The 17023-nt window shown below is 34.4% G+C and overlaps 1 protein-coding gene across 3 annotated transcripts in view; it reads left to right on the top strand.

Annotated features, from left to right (window-relative positions):
* LOC126252032 (uncharacterized) overlaps positions 1 to 17023 on the top strand; it is an 82962-nt gene that overhangs the window by 24607 nt on the left and 41332 nt on the right. For all 3 annotated transcript variants that reach the window (XM_049952838.1, XM_049952829.1, XM_049952821.1), the window contains exon 3: positions 6266 to 6335. In XM_049952838.1, the coding sequence (XP_049808795.1) occupies positions 6266 to 6335 (70 nt within the window). The remainder of the gene's footprint in view (positions 1 to 6265; positions 6336 to 17023) is intronic.

Below are 17023 nucleotides of genomic sequence, written 5' to 3'. Positions count from 1 at the left end.
CTTGATTTCCAAAAAGCATTTGACTCAGCACTGCTCCTACGTTTATTGTCAAAAGTATGGTCCTATGGGGTAGCCAGTGAAATTTGTAACTGTATTGAGGACTTTTTGGTAGCGAGGATGCAGCATGTTATCTTGAATGGAGAGTCACTGTCAGATGTAAAAGTAACTTCGAATATGTCCCAGAGAGGTGTGTTAGGACCCTTGCTGTTCATATCGTATATTAATGGCCTTGCAGACAATATTAACAATAAAATCAGGCTTTTGCAGATGATACAGTTATCCATGATGAAACAATGTCTGAAAGAAGCTATATAAATATTCAGTCAGATCTTGATAAGATATCAATGTGGTGCAGGGATTGGCAACTTGCTCTAAGTTTTCAGAAATGTAAAATTTTTCACTTCACAAAACAAAAAGACGTAGTATCCTTTGAGTATAGTATCAATGAGTCACTGTTGGAATTGGCCAACTCATACAAAGACCTGGGTGTAATACTCTGTATGGATATGAAATGGAATGATCATATAGGTTCAGTCACGGGTAAAGGATGAGGTAAACTTTGGTTAACTGGTAGAATAGGGGACATAGATGAAAGCCAAACTGTATGGATGTCAGTAATATTAAAAAAAAAAAAAAAAAAAAAAAAAAAAAAAAAAAAAAAAAAAAAAGAGAGAGAGAGAGAGAGAGAGAGAGAGAGCTATGAATCCTATCACACACAGTTCTCTCAGATATCTTTGAGACCACAGATAGCAGGAAGATAGTCTGATAATTGAATATTACATTCCTCTGTCTATTCTTAAGAGTAGGCATCACTACAGCATGTTTTAATCTATTCAGAAATACCCTAGTTTTCATTGACGGCCTACAAAAATAGCATAATATGTGATCTAGTCTGCACATGGTTTTATAATCCCACTTGATACACCATCATATCCAAAGGATTGTGTACTTTCATATTATTTTATGATTTTACAATTTCTATAGAAGTTGTGCTCTTGAAATGAAGTGCTACATTTGGTGTCATTTACCTGTGGTGAAATAGCTCTGTGGTTCCCATGGGAGGAGACTGGTTGTGATGTTTTCTTATTTTTTCAGCTGCAGTGAGAAAAATTTATTGAATCCTGAGGTTACAAATTTTTGATTATTCTGTTCTATACCACTACCAGAGGAGTGTGGCATTTCTGCTTGTTCTAATTTTAAGTTCCTATATGTCTCTTTATAACACCTCATATAGTTTTTACAACATTGTTTGATTCAATAATATTTTGTGCACATAACGCAGGCATTTCATTCACATGCCTGGTTACATGTGTTAGGATTTTACAATATTCCTGTTAACATAATTTCCTGCTGGGTTTGTACTAATCTTCTGTCCTATATACTTGTACAGATCCCTCTCTGTGGCATATGTTATTTTAATGCTAGTTGTTAACCACTCTTTCCTTTCGCTACTGGTTGTTTTGATTTTAATATGTATTTGGGAGAAGCAGGGTTCCAAATGTTTGAAAAATAAGTTCGTGAATAAATTGAATTTCTCATTTACTCTGTTTGCCTGGTATACTTCCTCTTATTTTCTCCAGTGTAATCTATTCACAACCAAACTAGTATATTCAGTATCTATTGTTCTAACATGTTTAACTTGGGTGAGACCATTTGCTGTTTTTCTGCTGACAAGTTTTAAGGTTGTCCTTTGGCAGTCATAATCAGACAGGCACTTTATTACAGCATGTGTCTTTATGTCACTGTAATCTTTGGGGTCTAGGAAAGATTACCTTGCTAAGTGCATGTACTCTTGACTTAATAGTGAATAGTGTGAAAGTGGACAATAATGATTCCAGTTGTTTATGATTGATATTGTTTTAAAAAGTACTAACATTAAAATCATCACATACTATAAACTTACTCTTACACCTATTTAGTTTTTTGAGAACTGATTCTAGATGGGAAAGAAACTTATGACTGTTTCCCACATGTGCCTTATAAATTATTACTGTTGTGAAAACTGGGTTTCCAGTTCTAATTTGCAGCACAGTATTCAAAATGCTATTCAATGCAATGACAAGGGAATGATCCAGTCCAATACAACACGTACCCTGAAATTTTTCAGCTTGAAGAATACACACACACACACACACACACACACACACACACACAAAAAGAAATTGCACTGTCAGATTTTTGGCTGCTAAGAAGCAGTGCAAGCATTTTTAAAAGAATGTTAAGGTCACTCATTTTTGCCACACAAAGAGCCACTTATAACAGCAGTTTCTACACCTCTTGGTGTGTAGCACACAAATCAGTGAATAAATAACAATTCCTGTAGCATAGTTCTTGCGGTAGTTATTCAATAATGTATATTTTACTGACAATGAAACAGTCCCTTGTTTATTCCCTGTAGTCATCACAAAAAGGCTAAGTGTCTATTGGACGATGAAAACAAACATGCCCTTACACCAGGCACACCTGAAGAAAGAAGGCGCTCCATAGTAATTATTAGTTTTATTTAGACAGAACAGGGATGGAGAAGAAGCTGTCATAGCCATTGTTTTGCGTACCAGGCATACTTGATCAAATTCGTAACATGTGCAAGCTTCCAAATTTTATTAAATCTTTTCATCCTCCTCCTAAGTACAGAGGTGTTGTTACGTCCAACCCAGTAGTTCACCAAAAGTAAGAAGATGCTTCAATTGTAACATTGAAACTTATATTGTTCCATTTTTCCAAATTTTGCTATTTTACTCTTGCAGGTAGAAATTGCACACAATAGGACAAAAAGAAAGTTTGCAAAACTGACATTCATTGCTGTGATCTACTTTTCCTTTACCACCATTCAGAACACATTTGATATTGTCTAACACTTTAAGTAACTAAACTCTGTCTGAACAGGCCATGAAGGCCCAATGGTACTGACCGGCTGCCGCGTCATCCTCACCCCACAGGCGTCACTGGATGTGGATATGGAGGGGCATGTAATCAGCACGCTGCTCTCCTGGCTGTATGTTAGTTTTCGAGACCAGAGCCGCTACTTCTCAATCATTTAGCTCCTCAGTTTTCCTCACAAGGGCTGAGTGCACCCCGCTTGCCAGCAGTGCTCGGCAGACCAGATGGTCACCCATCCAAGTGCTAGCCCAACCTGACAGCACTTAACTTCGGTGATCTGATGGGAACTGGTGTTATCATTGCGGCAAGGCCATTGACGCAACACTTTAAGTATTTTACTGAAAAAACAGGAAGGTGCCCCACATCTTTATCCTGAAATTCTCCCTCTGAATGATATTCTTGTTTGCCAGTATAATTGTTATCACTAGCTACTGCAAAACTGTCATCTTTTTGATTTATTTCTTGATCTATATTGCTGACATGTCCCTCTGTTCACTGACTACTAAGTTCATCAAACTTAGGTTTGTTATAATTGACATATTCCTGCGAACACATTTTGTGCTAGTTTAAGACAACAGGTACATAGACCATGAGGTACAGTCTAGGAGATCCCAACACGTGTTAACAATGCTTGTCAATTATGAACAAAGAAGACTATAATGCAACTGACTATAGAACATTATAGACTTGACAATTTAAGGAGGGTAGGTGAAGTGCGGAAGCACTCCATCAGAAATTACCTTGGAGAGTGAGTTTGGAACTTCTTGGGCAGTCTGAGAGACCACACCTCATGCATTAAGGATTAAAAGGCAATAATTTATAGAGGGTAATATTCATATAATTAACACACTTTGAAAAATTAAGTATTTTAAAATTTTTAATTTATAAAATTTATTAAAATTAATTTCCAGTGCTAGGTTAAAACCACAGAATACTCTGACATTTTATGAAATTTCCTTGATTTTTCCAGGCAAAATATAATCCCATGAGAATTTCAGGTTTCCCAGAAGAATCACTACCCTGTTTTTAATAATGAAATACCTAGTTCTAAATGATTCATTCATATTTCAATAATGATCTCGGTGTACATTACACACTCTACAGTGTTTACAATGCACAGATTGTCTGCTGATCTGAGGACCATGACAATGACGTTTGGTTTCCATTTTTTCTACTGCAGCTTCCCATTTCCTTGCCTAAAAAATTGAGCCAGCATTCCTCAATAATGGATGAGCTGTTGAGCTCAGAAAGATAATAAGATGTCAATATTATTCACTGCAGAGTGTTGGTGTAAGGTTTTTCAGAAAATAAAAAAGAAGTGGGCATTTTAATGCAGAAGTATCTTGTGAAGTAATGTATAGGTTTTATTATTATTCATTCCTTACCATGAGGTATCTAAGTAATGCTTCACTATATAGAATGTGTTATTAAACCCGCACTTTTTAACTGACTTTTTAGATAAGTTTGTTTAAGTAAACTCTTTAATTTCCTTGAGAAATTTTATGTGCTATTTTATTGTTGGTAGAGCTGTCATTTTGGAGTTTTATATTTATTCTTTCTTGGTAAGTTTAACTTCAGTCAACATCTTGTTCCATGGTCACAGCCATAGCTTTTTATTCAGTAATTATAAAGGTTATTTTTTATATGCATAATAAAATGTTACCAGGTTGAAATTGGCACACTTCAGTACTTAACTTGCTGGCTGTTCATGAATGGTGGTGGTGTAAATCTATAAATTTCAAAGCTCTTGCATTGTAAATATTGCTTTTGGTTCTTTTCCTTGTATTCTTGTGCAATTTTTGATGCACCAACTATGAAATAATTTACTCAAACTGCAGGATGCACCTTTAAAATAATTATTGCAAATTTTTAGCAACATAATATATTGTCTTTAAACTACAAACTCTGATACAGCACTGAAGCATACATGGCTACCACCCTGCTTCTTTTATAATTTTTTATAATAATCAGAGCTGAAGGCATACATTATGTTACTAGATTTTGCACATATTACAATTAATGTTGTACAATTCTGAATTGCTGATTAGTTATTGACAGTTTGCTTTTGTATGAACCTTTGTATCTTATAATAGATTAATGGAATTACACTGGGCAACTTATATAAATATATTACTTTTCTGAACAATGATTTACATAAATATGTTAATTATTTCAATTTTTGTAAATGTGGATATTCCTAACATGTTTTGGTGTAATCTTGTCACATTTTATTTGATACAAGTATTACTTTTTGCACCAGTGTTCAAAATATATCAGTAACTGTGTTTCTTTATGTTACCTGGCTATGATAAAGACCTTTTCAGTATAGTATCATGTAAATTTCTTTAAATAAGAGAGTAGGTTGACAAATTACATCTAAAACTGTCTGGTTTACATGAATAATGCAAGTACAAAACACTGACAGTGGTTGTTATACACGGATTTAGCAATGTATGGAGTTATCTCAGTTTTTGGTTGACCTGGTATCAGTCTGTTCTTAAGATATTGTCCTTTTCTGCTACATTTCAATAACTGATTATTGTTCATACCATTTTCTGTAGTTTAAAAACTGTCCACATTTCTGGCAAGTGCTTGTCTTCACTGAATGCTCTGATGTTATGTCTCAATTTAAACTGTGTTCCTGTTCTCATATAAATACAGTGTCCCCCACGCTTTGAAGAAGTACTACACTAAGAGACTGTCTCTTCATACTACATGTTGGATTTCTGTCTTTATATACCAGTGCTCAGTGACATAAAGTAAGGTCCAGTTCAAAGACTGGAGCTCAGCTTCAGAGGGCTGTGTTTTATTTTAAACAATTTTAAGTCCAGGACCGCAAGTTTTGACGAAGAATTTTTAAATCTGTGAAATGTTACTTGTCCCAGTTACTTATTTTTGTTGGTAACAACTAGTAAGCATACCTTTTGACACATCAGACTCTATCTCATGATTGCTTACTGCAGACGGGTATTTGGCTAATGTTTGGTCAAACTTCCACATCTTATACTTTAATGAATCAGCTATACCTTAGCAGTGGATATTAGATTGTTACTCGTATAAACTATCTTCATTTCTGTAATGTGGAATCGCAAGTGCTTTTTGGTAGATGGTCATGTTGTAATGAAACTTGTTGAGTTTTACAGTGATGTTCACTGTCCTCGATGCACTGTCAGTAGATCTTCTGTACAGCAAGAACAAAAATTAATAGTCATTTGTTGTGATCAGTCAAGCATGCAAAAGTACTATATGATAATGGCCTTCTAATACAAATTATGACATTACTTAGTTCTTAAAAAACCTCTCCATCATCCATGGCATATGATTTTGCTCATGAGTTTTTATCTAATTAGTTTAAATAATTTATGATAATTGCTGTTTCTTATAGGTCCCTTCTTTCCACTCTGAAGACCAAAAAAACAAAGAATCAACATCAACAACACCCAAAGAAACCATTGGTAAGCAGATAACTGAAAGTTATTAATATTTATTTTGGTACTGGGTACTCCTAACTTTAAAATGTAATAAATTTATGCTTTCAAAACCCTGAACATTAATAACTGTTGCTAGATGCTTTTTGTTTTGCTGCAATTGCAAAATCTAAGTTGCACTTTATGGGTGCTTATGAATACACTACACACAACCACATGCGCACACACACAAATAAACTTACCATCATTAACATTATGGCATGGGTCTTTAGGTAAAGCTGCTGAAACAGTGACTTTTCCCCATTTTTTGTTACTTATTATTAGTTATCAAGTCAAGTCATGATAAAAAGCCAAATACAAATACACAAAGACTGTTTGACAGACTAACAAACTCTAACAAACCTTCTTCTCACAATCACTACAACAAAAACTGCAAGAAAAACTGTATATAAAAGTGGGTCACAGCATTTTCCATAAATACATGAGGGTATGGTTAAGTAGATCAGTCACATAAGGTATGTATCCTTTATACATGCAGAATTAACTTTTATTCATCAATGAAAGCATACAATAACTTTCAGAAAAGAATATATTGAAAAGCACTGAACTTTCAGGATTACAGGTAAGAGCAAAAGTGAGTGTCAGAGAGTTCATACAAACCTATCAATAAATCGATACTCTCATGACAAACAAACACAACAAATGACCATTCCTTGTGTGGATTGGATGCCATGATGGTGGCAAAAATGTCAGATATGGTTCAGGCATATCTGAAGACTGTGAAGTAGGGTTGGTCAGTGACAGGAAAATCTAATCTGGTGACTCTGGATTGGTTGTTGTGTGAGGTGTTGGCATGGCATCTGGAGCAATTGAAAGTGAAAGTGAAATTTCATGTGTAAGTTAATGGTGCTGGCAATGCTTTCTGTCTGATGCACAATATGTTGTGCCTAACTCAAACTGTAATTGCCATTTGGATAACTGCACCATGAGGTACAATGTACAGCATGTTGGACACAGTCTGTGGTAGAACCATACCCCATGAGCATTGTTCCCTTGTAACAGTACTCATGGCAGTGACACTGGGTTCGATAGAGCTTGACTGTCAGTGGCCCATCATTGCTGCCACATACCTGTGTTCATAGCATTTACACTGTGGTTCATAAGCTTTGGAACTTCTCAGAAACATTAGTTGGCATTCTGGTGTGATGACTTAACAGTCTGAAATAGTCACTTCAGAGTGGCTCGGCAGGTATCAGTCAGGTTTGAATACCATGTCCAACACTGCTAACACGGCAACTGATATGAGCATCTCGAGCATTATGTAGACCCTAAAGGCAACCTGATTTATCATCATATACTGCCAACACTGTTTGTACTTGGACCAGTAATTGTTGCTGCCAGATGTGCAGCTACAAAGTATTGAACATTGTGGAGCTGTCTTCTAAAGTACACAGATATCGTTGGAATCCTGATGGCATTTTGTCACCAAATTTTTCTTGGTATCACCAGTCTGATCCAGAGGTTGGTGGATCTCGTACAGCAAGAAATTAATGGATTTTTTTTAATTTTTTGCAAGCTCAGTCTGGCAGCAGGTGCAGAATAATATCTAAAACTAATGCTATGGTTTGGCAATTCAATTTGCTAATGACCAGAGTAAATTGTTGTTGGTTGTTGACAAAATATGTTTTCTATTACTGTGAACCAAGCTTTTGGTTGGCTGGGCATTAATGGTGGAGTCCATAACTGCAGGCATGCCATGGCTGAACTGCTGGATCCAGCACACAGACAGTTCATTGCTCCAAATTGTGGTCATGGTCACCAGTACCATTACAGTCTCTGAGTCTGATGCAACCACAGAGTCAATTTTGATGGGAAAATCCACTGTACCAAGGTGTAAAATTGGCCATGTTGCCTGCATTCACATCACTGTCATAGAGTTCGTTGTTTCATGTGGTCACAATGTGGAAGAATTTACCTGGGCTGACACTGTTTTGAAAATTGGTTTGATGTCACATTTCACTTCACCTGGAATGTTTATTGATTTACTGCACTGTCATATGGAGCCAGCCTTGTTGCATTTACATGAGTCATTGCAGAATTAATGCCATTTTCTTCACACTGCATAAGGTTCACATTCTGAGTCAACAGGAGAGTAATTCATGACAGTCCTTTTTAACTGTATTGTCCTTGTATTCTTGAAGTCTCATACCTAGATGTTTCACAGAAATAAGCTGAAGACTGACTTTCAGGATACTGGAAATTATGTACTATACAGATGTTATGGCTAAGGGGCTTTTTCGACTTTTATTGGAACTACAGCTATTGTGATGGTCAGTTTCAGTTTCACATTACATGGTTTATACAATAAAGGACCCTCTGTACCTTCATTAGATGCATTTGTGGCACTGATTACATTGCAACAACTCTTCCTAGTTTTCACAAGACATAATATTCAAGTCCATAATAATAGCAAAGTAATTCAGTGAAGAACAAAAACACAGTGGCAATGCAGCACAACAAAATAATGCACTCGCTTTGGTCTTTTGTAAAGCCACCAAGATTGATTACAATATCCTGTGAGTAGTATTTCTGGAACATCAACACTTAATTATTGCTTATGTGCTAACCCGTCACAAACTTTTATTTGAACTCATTACATAATGTAAAGTGTAAGCTTACCAGACACCATCTTTTAGGAGTGACTGAGACAAAGATGTTACACTTTTTCTATATGAACTAAAACTTTTATCTGAACTACGCACTCGCTGCAGTTGTCTGTGGGGATTTCAACATAAATTTTATGAATGTAAGAAGCCTAAAAAATCAATTCCTAAAGCTGTTACGTAGTTTCAATCTGTTTTCACGCATACACAAATGCACAAGAGTAACATATAATACAAACAGTCTTATAGAAAATAAATTTTCAAATGTACGATCCACAGAAGTAGAAGTAACAAATACTCATTTGGGATTATCAGACCATAATGCTCTTGTTCTTGAAATTCCTTCAATACCACTGCAAGGAAAAAAAGTGTACTTCACATATAAAAGAAAATTTTCCATTGGAAACTGTGTAGATTTTACAAACATCCTAACTAGTGAGTTCTGGACATAAGTGCTGTCCCTAACAAGTACAAATGATGCATATAACACTTTTTCTTCAATTTTAATGGGATATTTCGAAATGTGCTTTCCAAAGAAGCTGTCTAGAATACATCACATCACAATACAAAGTAGAATACATCACATCACAATACAAAGCAAAGTTCTTTGATCACAGTTGACTTCAAAACTTCTTGTGGAACTCTAAAGAACTAAGTTCAAAATCAAAGATATCTACAGGTCCACAGCTCACAGAATATGTTAACAATTACAAGAGGGTACATCAAAAAGTAATTGCCAAAGCAAAATTTATGAGTAATGACAACTTAATAAGACAGTCTGATAACATATCAAAAGCCATATGTGGTATTGTGAAGACTGAAACAGGAAAGAGATGTGAAGACCAGGATATCATTCTCAAAAACACACAAAATAGAAATATTAAAAAACAGGATTTGCCAAATTACATCAACAATTATTTCATAAATGCGGCCACTTCATTAATCTCAAAATGTACGAACCATGAAAATCCCGAATTACCAGAAGCTGCTTGTAGCATGAGGATAGATCCAACAGATGAACATGATGTGTTCAAAGTAATAAAAAAACTTGAAGCCTAAGATGTCAGCAGCAGTAGATGAGGTGCCTGTTTATATCATAACAATGACAACTGCACAAATTGCAAGGCCCTTGGGATACATAGCCAACTTATCATTTTGTGAAGGAGTGTTTCCGGAAAGGATGAAAATGTCAAAAGTGAACCCATTATTCAAAAACAGTGACAAGCATAAGGTAGAAAACTATTGGCCAATATCCCTTCTTCCAGCACTTTTTAAAATAATAGAAAAATTTATAAAGCACATAATCAACAAATATCTAAATGATCGTAAGCTACTAAATAGAAATCAGCATGGCTTCCAAGCAGGTAAAAATACAGAAGCAACACTAATGTGCTACACTGAACAAATAATCAAAAATCTAGAAAAAGACAACAGCATAGTAGGAATATATTTAGATCTCTCCAAAGCATTTGACACTGTCAATCATGGCTTTCTTTTAGAAAAACTGGAAGCATTAGGTATTCATGGAACAGGAAAAAAGTGGTTTGAATCATACCTGCAAAACAAAACACAGATTGTAGGACTTATGTCAGGTTACTCAATCCACAAAATAAATTTAGTATCAGATGCAAAAAAAGGTAGAAATAGGAGTGCTGCAAGGTAGTACTCTAGGTCCCTTATTGTTCCTTGTCTACAGAAATGACTTTCACACCTCAGATGGAACAGCAAAGGCCATACTATTTGCAGATGACACTAGTGTGAAAATAGGTGCACCAAAGCAAATGCTGCAAACAACTACTTATCAAGTAATAAAGTATGTCCACACTTGGTTCATTGCAAACCGGTTGACATTAAATGCAAATAAAACAAATTACATGCAGTTTGGTAAAATATGTCAAAATGTAAATCTTGATCTGTTGTTGGGTGACAAGGCCATAGACAGAGTGGCATCAAGAAAATTTCTGGAGATTCATGTAGATGAAGATCTTAATTTTAATGACCATGTAATGAAACTTGTGCAGAAACTTAACTCATCCTGTTTTGCTCTTAGAATTATTGTAAATGTCTGTACTGCAGAGGATGCCAGGATAGCATATTTTCGCTATTTTCAGTTTCTTGCTACATACGGAATAATATTTTGGGGTTCCACCACTTGCCATCTAAAACAAATCTTTCTGTTACAGAAGAGGGCTATCTGAATAATAACACACAGTCATCCACAGACACAATGCAAACCCTTATCCAACAAGCTAAAAATTGTAACAATACCTTCCTTATAGATATGCAAATGTGTTTCATATGTTAGGGCCCACCTTGCAGATTTTCAGACAAATGCTGACTTGCATAAGTACAATATTCAAAATAGCACAGCACTCCATACTCAGTGAACAAAAAGAACACTCGCACAAAGGCATATGAGCCCTATTGGTACAAAACACTACAACATACTGCCAGCCAGCATCAGAAAGTTAGAAGATGCAGATAGATTTAAAGTAGAATTTAAAGAATTTGTACTTGGACAATGTTTTTACTCAGTAAATGACTATTTAGGCCAATAAATAAGTCTGATAATGTTTATATTAAGGCAAAACTGAAAACACTGTCTTTCATCTCCTAAAGTTTCTGTTAATTTTTCATATCTGATGGACAGCTGCTCAATGTAGTAAAATCTTTACTGAATTATTGTAGTGAATATAAGGGCTTCCTGTTTAGGGAAGACGAAAATAAAGCCATATGGCAAACCTACTATGCAGTTACAATACTGTTGTTGTTGTGGTCTTCAGTCCTGAGACTGGTTTGATGCAGCTCTCCATGCTACTCTATTCTGTGCAAGCTTCTTCATCTCCCAGTACTTACTGCAACCTACATCCTTCTGAATCTGCTTAGTGTATGTATCTCTTGGTCTCCCTCTACGATTTTTACCCTCCACACTGCCCTCCAATGCTAAATTTGTGATCCCCTGATGCCTCAGAACATGTCCTACCAACCGATCCCTTCTTCTAGTCAAGTTGTGCCACACACTCCTCTTCTCCCCAATTTTATTCAATACCTCCTCATTAGTTATGTGATCTATCCATCTAATCTTCAGAAATCTTCACCAATACTGTTAATATACATTTTTTGTATAATTTTGTATGTATTATTCTTTGTACTACTTAATGTAAAATTTTTAGGCTCCTTCTGCACAAATCGTTTCCCATAAATTTACATGTACTTTTGGACAACACAAATACAATATTTATTGTCTACAGAGGGATAAATAAATAAATAAATACTAACATAGAGCGGTTAGCATCATGCTAGCTAGGCACAGACTGGCAATTTTGGGATGGGGTGTGTAATTTAAAAATTGATGTACAGATATTTGTTAATCTCAGAAATTATGTGATGTTTTGAAGGTTAGATTTCCCTGTTCCAAATGAAATATGAATCCTAATACTTGTTTGGTTAATGGAATATGCTGAAGGTTAGTAAATTAGAAAAGGTTATAGAACTATATTATGCTTCTGCATGGGGAATAACCTACTTATGAGTATGGCATCCTCCTTGAAGATTATTTTACATTATAATAAATTATACAAAATTTTAACTAGTGATTTAATCAAGTACTAAGGGATGTCATCTTATTCTGAAAAAATAATAGCAAGAAAAATACAGTGTCAAAGTTCAGACCCTAAGAAGCACAGCAGAAAATGGACAGTTGAAATAATATGTTATGGAACTTTCAGCATCAGTTATCTCATAAATTAATTAGTTTCACATAATTCAAAGTGTGTTATTAAAGAGCTGTATTGACATCCTTTTTAATGGTATGCAACATTTTACCCAAATATGTTGATCACTACACAATATTTTGCTAACAATGAACTGTAGCATTAACTTCAATTACAGGTGTATTTTAATTAATACTGTCCTAATGAAAACTATGTGCACTAATGAAATTGAAATCAGGACGATTTAAATAATGATTTGGATAATAAATTTAAGAGTTGACAAGCTCAGTTAACCATTGAAGAGATTTAAGTTAGTGTCTCATACTACTTAGATACCTACACTGAAAACAGAATAAAATTTAGAGAAAAAATAGTTGTTGATGGAAGTAAAAGGCATAACAAATGGAGAGTTTCCAACTTGCCTTGCCTCTATGTTCCAAAACCTGTATGTCATTGCAGAGTTTCTCAATCTTGTCAACAATGATGTGGAATAGCATGATGTCATTACCCATCATCCAGCCACATAAATTATTCCCCTTAAAATACACAATTATCTTATAATCATGAATACAAGTACACAAAAACATTCAGTAAAGAACATAGCGAAAAGCTTTCAAACTCCAAGTTTATGGCAAAGATCAAAAATGTGTTAGAGAGGTTACATATATGCATTGATAATCTCACAACACACAGACATAAAATACATCACTGTCACAATCAGTTATAATTGCTGTAACTTCTGCAAATTACAAATACATATTTTATTTCACAAAGAAAAGTTTATTTCTTTTTTCGTAAAATATCTTAGAATACTGTGACAAATTAGTATTTACATTGCTGAAAATGGTGTATGATGGATTTATTTCAATAGTGGATTTACACACAGTTTACTTGACTAATATCGAACTTTGGCACTCACCCACACAGATTTGGTACTTAATATCTACTATGTAAAATCTGTTTTTGGTAAACAAAAGTATACAATACCACAGTGTTAACTTCATTTGTAAAATTAAGTGTTTTAATTTCAAATAAAAGAAATAACCTCTCAATTTATGCCAACATATTAACCATCTACCCAGCTGTATATTAAAGTGTCAAACCCTGTATGAGTCAAGCCATAAGGATATGGAATACGCAGGTATCACATACTTCAGTACATTGCTGGATGAGATACTATACTAAACCCATGTCAAGGCATTTACATTTCATACTGAAGTATGACATATTCCTCATAATTAAGCATATCATAATAAGTGTATTTAATTGAATTAGCAGTTTGATAAAAAAAATCCACAGTCTGAAAACTTACTAGTAATAAATAAGAATGAGATGCAAATTGCAAATATTAGCTAGAATTCTGGGTTTAAAGAGACAGTTTATGAATATGTTAGGTTTTGTACCTTTTTGTTGATCTCCAATCATCTTTTACACATCTGCAACATTAATTTGTTTATACATTTACTATTTACTGTTTTTTCTGTTACGAAAAATGCATCACAGAACCAAACGAGTGTCTCCCTATGTGTAAAGACTGATATTCACCATAAAACATGAGTCATACAACATGTGGTTCAATAAAGACTTGACTTCATAGTTTTCATTTCGTTCTTTCATCATATTCTGAAATCCCACCAATCAGTGCAATAGTCAATGACATGGAACAAGCCAATGTATACACTAACTACAGAAATGAAACTCATAGAAATGTAATCTGTTGCTTGATAAAACCATAACTGATCATTATTCCGAAGAAGCAATGATTGATAGCTTCTAGAAATTTTTTGGAAAAGTCATGGTTTGTGCACAGCTGTGCTCTCACTGTATTAAACAGCAAATTTTAGTCTAAAATGGACCACCTCAGGTATAATGTGACATCATTAATTTGATGCATGAAAAATAACAACTGTTGACAAGCATTACACCACAAAATATGTTAAATCCAAGAATAATATTGGAATTCATACAGCACACTGTAGGTAGTGTGGTGAAACACATGGCTAGAGTAATTCTTGCAGTATTTATGTATTCAGTATATTAGCAGGGCAGCCCAAATTTTGTGTAGCTTTCGATTATTTACTGAATAAAGTTACCTGTGACAACTGCAAAATGAAGTGCAAGAGCTGCTGGAAATTTGTTTGTAGACCCAGTTTCCTCCAATGATTTGGATGTAGAAGTTGTATTCAATAATTTATCTGATCATGATGAACAAGTGTAAACAATATAATGTGCCAAATAATGGGTTTAGAAAGTATTGCATTATGTAATTACAAACAGTTAGTCAATCACAGTGTTTAAAGAAAAATTATGGGGAGATATTTTTGAAGCAGACAGTGCTGTTGGTAATGATGGCATCCCTAACAGAAAGTTAAAATCTTATGCTGACTTGATACTGCTTCCAATAAGTTAACTTTGTAATTTCATAATGCCTCATAACATATTTCCTGGCAGATGTAAATACGCTGTAGTAGCACATATCTATGAAACTGGAGATACACATACCACCTATAATTACAAATCCATTTCATTCCTTCCAGTCTTTCCAAATATATTTGAGAAGTGGCTATATATTTTTTTCTGAGCAGTATATGTTAGCCTCTCAGTCTGGCTTCCATAAGTCGTTTTTCACTGAGAAATCATACATAACCTCATGAAAGCATTTACGCCAGTGCTAAACAACAAAAATTATCTGTCCTTGTATTCTGTGACCTTACCACATCCTTTGACTGTGTAGATCAGAAAGTTCTACTTAAAGACTAAAGTGTTATGGAAGTAATGGCATCCCTCTTGCATGGATGGAGTGTTACCTTCATAATAGAGAGCAGAGCATTAATTGGCAGACAGTGACTCAGTCATTAATCTAACTTCATGGCGAACATAACATATAGGGTTCTGAAAGAATTAGTGCTGTACTTACTCTGATTTTTAACTTACATAAATACTATTCCACTTACTTTACCCTTAGAAGCACATCTCACTGTGTTTCTCTAAGAGAATAGAGTTGTGCATATTTCCAGTCCATGTTATCTTATGGGATTATCTTTTGTGACATTGCACTTAAAGTAAATATAGTATTTATTCAGCAGAAATGACCATTAACAATATTGTGTAAAATAAGAAATAGTAGAGGCCTCTTTAAAGAGCCTAGAGTTCTTATTCTCATTTCCTACTTTCTCCTTATTGCTTTTGTTGCTAGCAGCTCATGTCCCAGTAACTATAGTCCTTAGTGGTTTTGTTACTGACAATAAAAATCAGTTTCAACTGAATTGACATCTACAAAATTGCAATACAAATTACAAAAAAAATTCTCATATAGACTGTGCTTCTTTATGTGCTCTGGTGCAATGGTATTCAAAAAGTTCACAATTAACACAAAGCAAGAACTGTGAATCCCAAGCAATCCAAAAGAAAATTGGAAACACACTTCTTTTACAAATTATCTGAATATTGGGATTCAAAGACTGAAAAGTTATGTGAGCTACATTGCACATAGGCACTGTTTAATTGTCAAGCTCCATGACCGTTGGAAATATATTGTAATGAGTATTCTGCATTTTTTTTATGTAGGTAACTGTTTCCTTTCAAAAATACCAGTGTAAACAAACAAATATAAAGTTACCAGAAACCACAGCTTTTGTCTGATTAGCAGCTTTCTTTGTAATTAACCAGCATGAATGCAGCTGATGTTAAAGAATAGCATGAAGCAGTATACTGGTAATTCATTGTTACTGTATTGTTAATTATCTATCACTACAAATGAGTTTCATGATTTTCTTGTCTTTTGTCAATGCTTAACTTGACTTGTTTCACATCCCAGAATGATTTCTTTGATGGAATATACAGAAAATGATGAATGAATGAATAAAAAAACATGCATTACACTATTCATGAATCAAGCAGGACAGTGGGTGACTAGAACTGGTTCAAAGTATCCCTTAAACTTTTCATAATGCTACAGTATTGTATCTTTTCAATAATTCTGTTGTTTTTTATAAGACATCTTCACAATCTCTTTTCTGCTGTACTTCCTTTTTATTTCCAGATATCTAAAAAGTTTTATTTGGTATGTCATTTATCTATTCAGATAGTTCTTTCTAAGTGAATTGTTGAGTTAATTTCACTTCTTACAGTCATTATGTATTATGTCTGCATTATGTAAAGATAATCTCAGTTTTATTTTTGTCATGATGTTGTACTGTTATGTGGTAGAAACTTCATAAAATTTCAGATAATTAGTCAGCAGAGTAAAATTCATTATTTTTTTTATACTCATTTTTATCAATCTTATTTCTATTTCTTTTGCAAGGGTCAGTCACAAAGCTTTAATTATAGCTTCAAA

The sequence above is a fragment of the Schistocerca nitens genome, chromosome 1 (assembly GCF_023898315.1).
Source record: "Schistocerca nitens isolate TAMUIC-IGC-003100 chromosome 1, iqSchNite1.1, whole genome shotgun sequence".
NCBI classification, from domain to species: domain Eukaryota; kingdom Metazoa; phylum Arthropoda; class Insecta; order Orthoptera; family Acrididae; genus Schistocerca; species Schistocerca nitens.
Note: the sequence above shows the minus strand (reverse complement) of the source record. Positions and strands in the feature narration are given on the sequence as shown.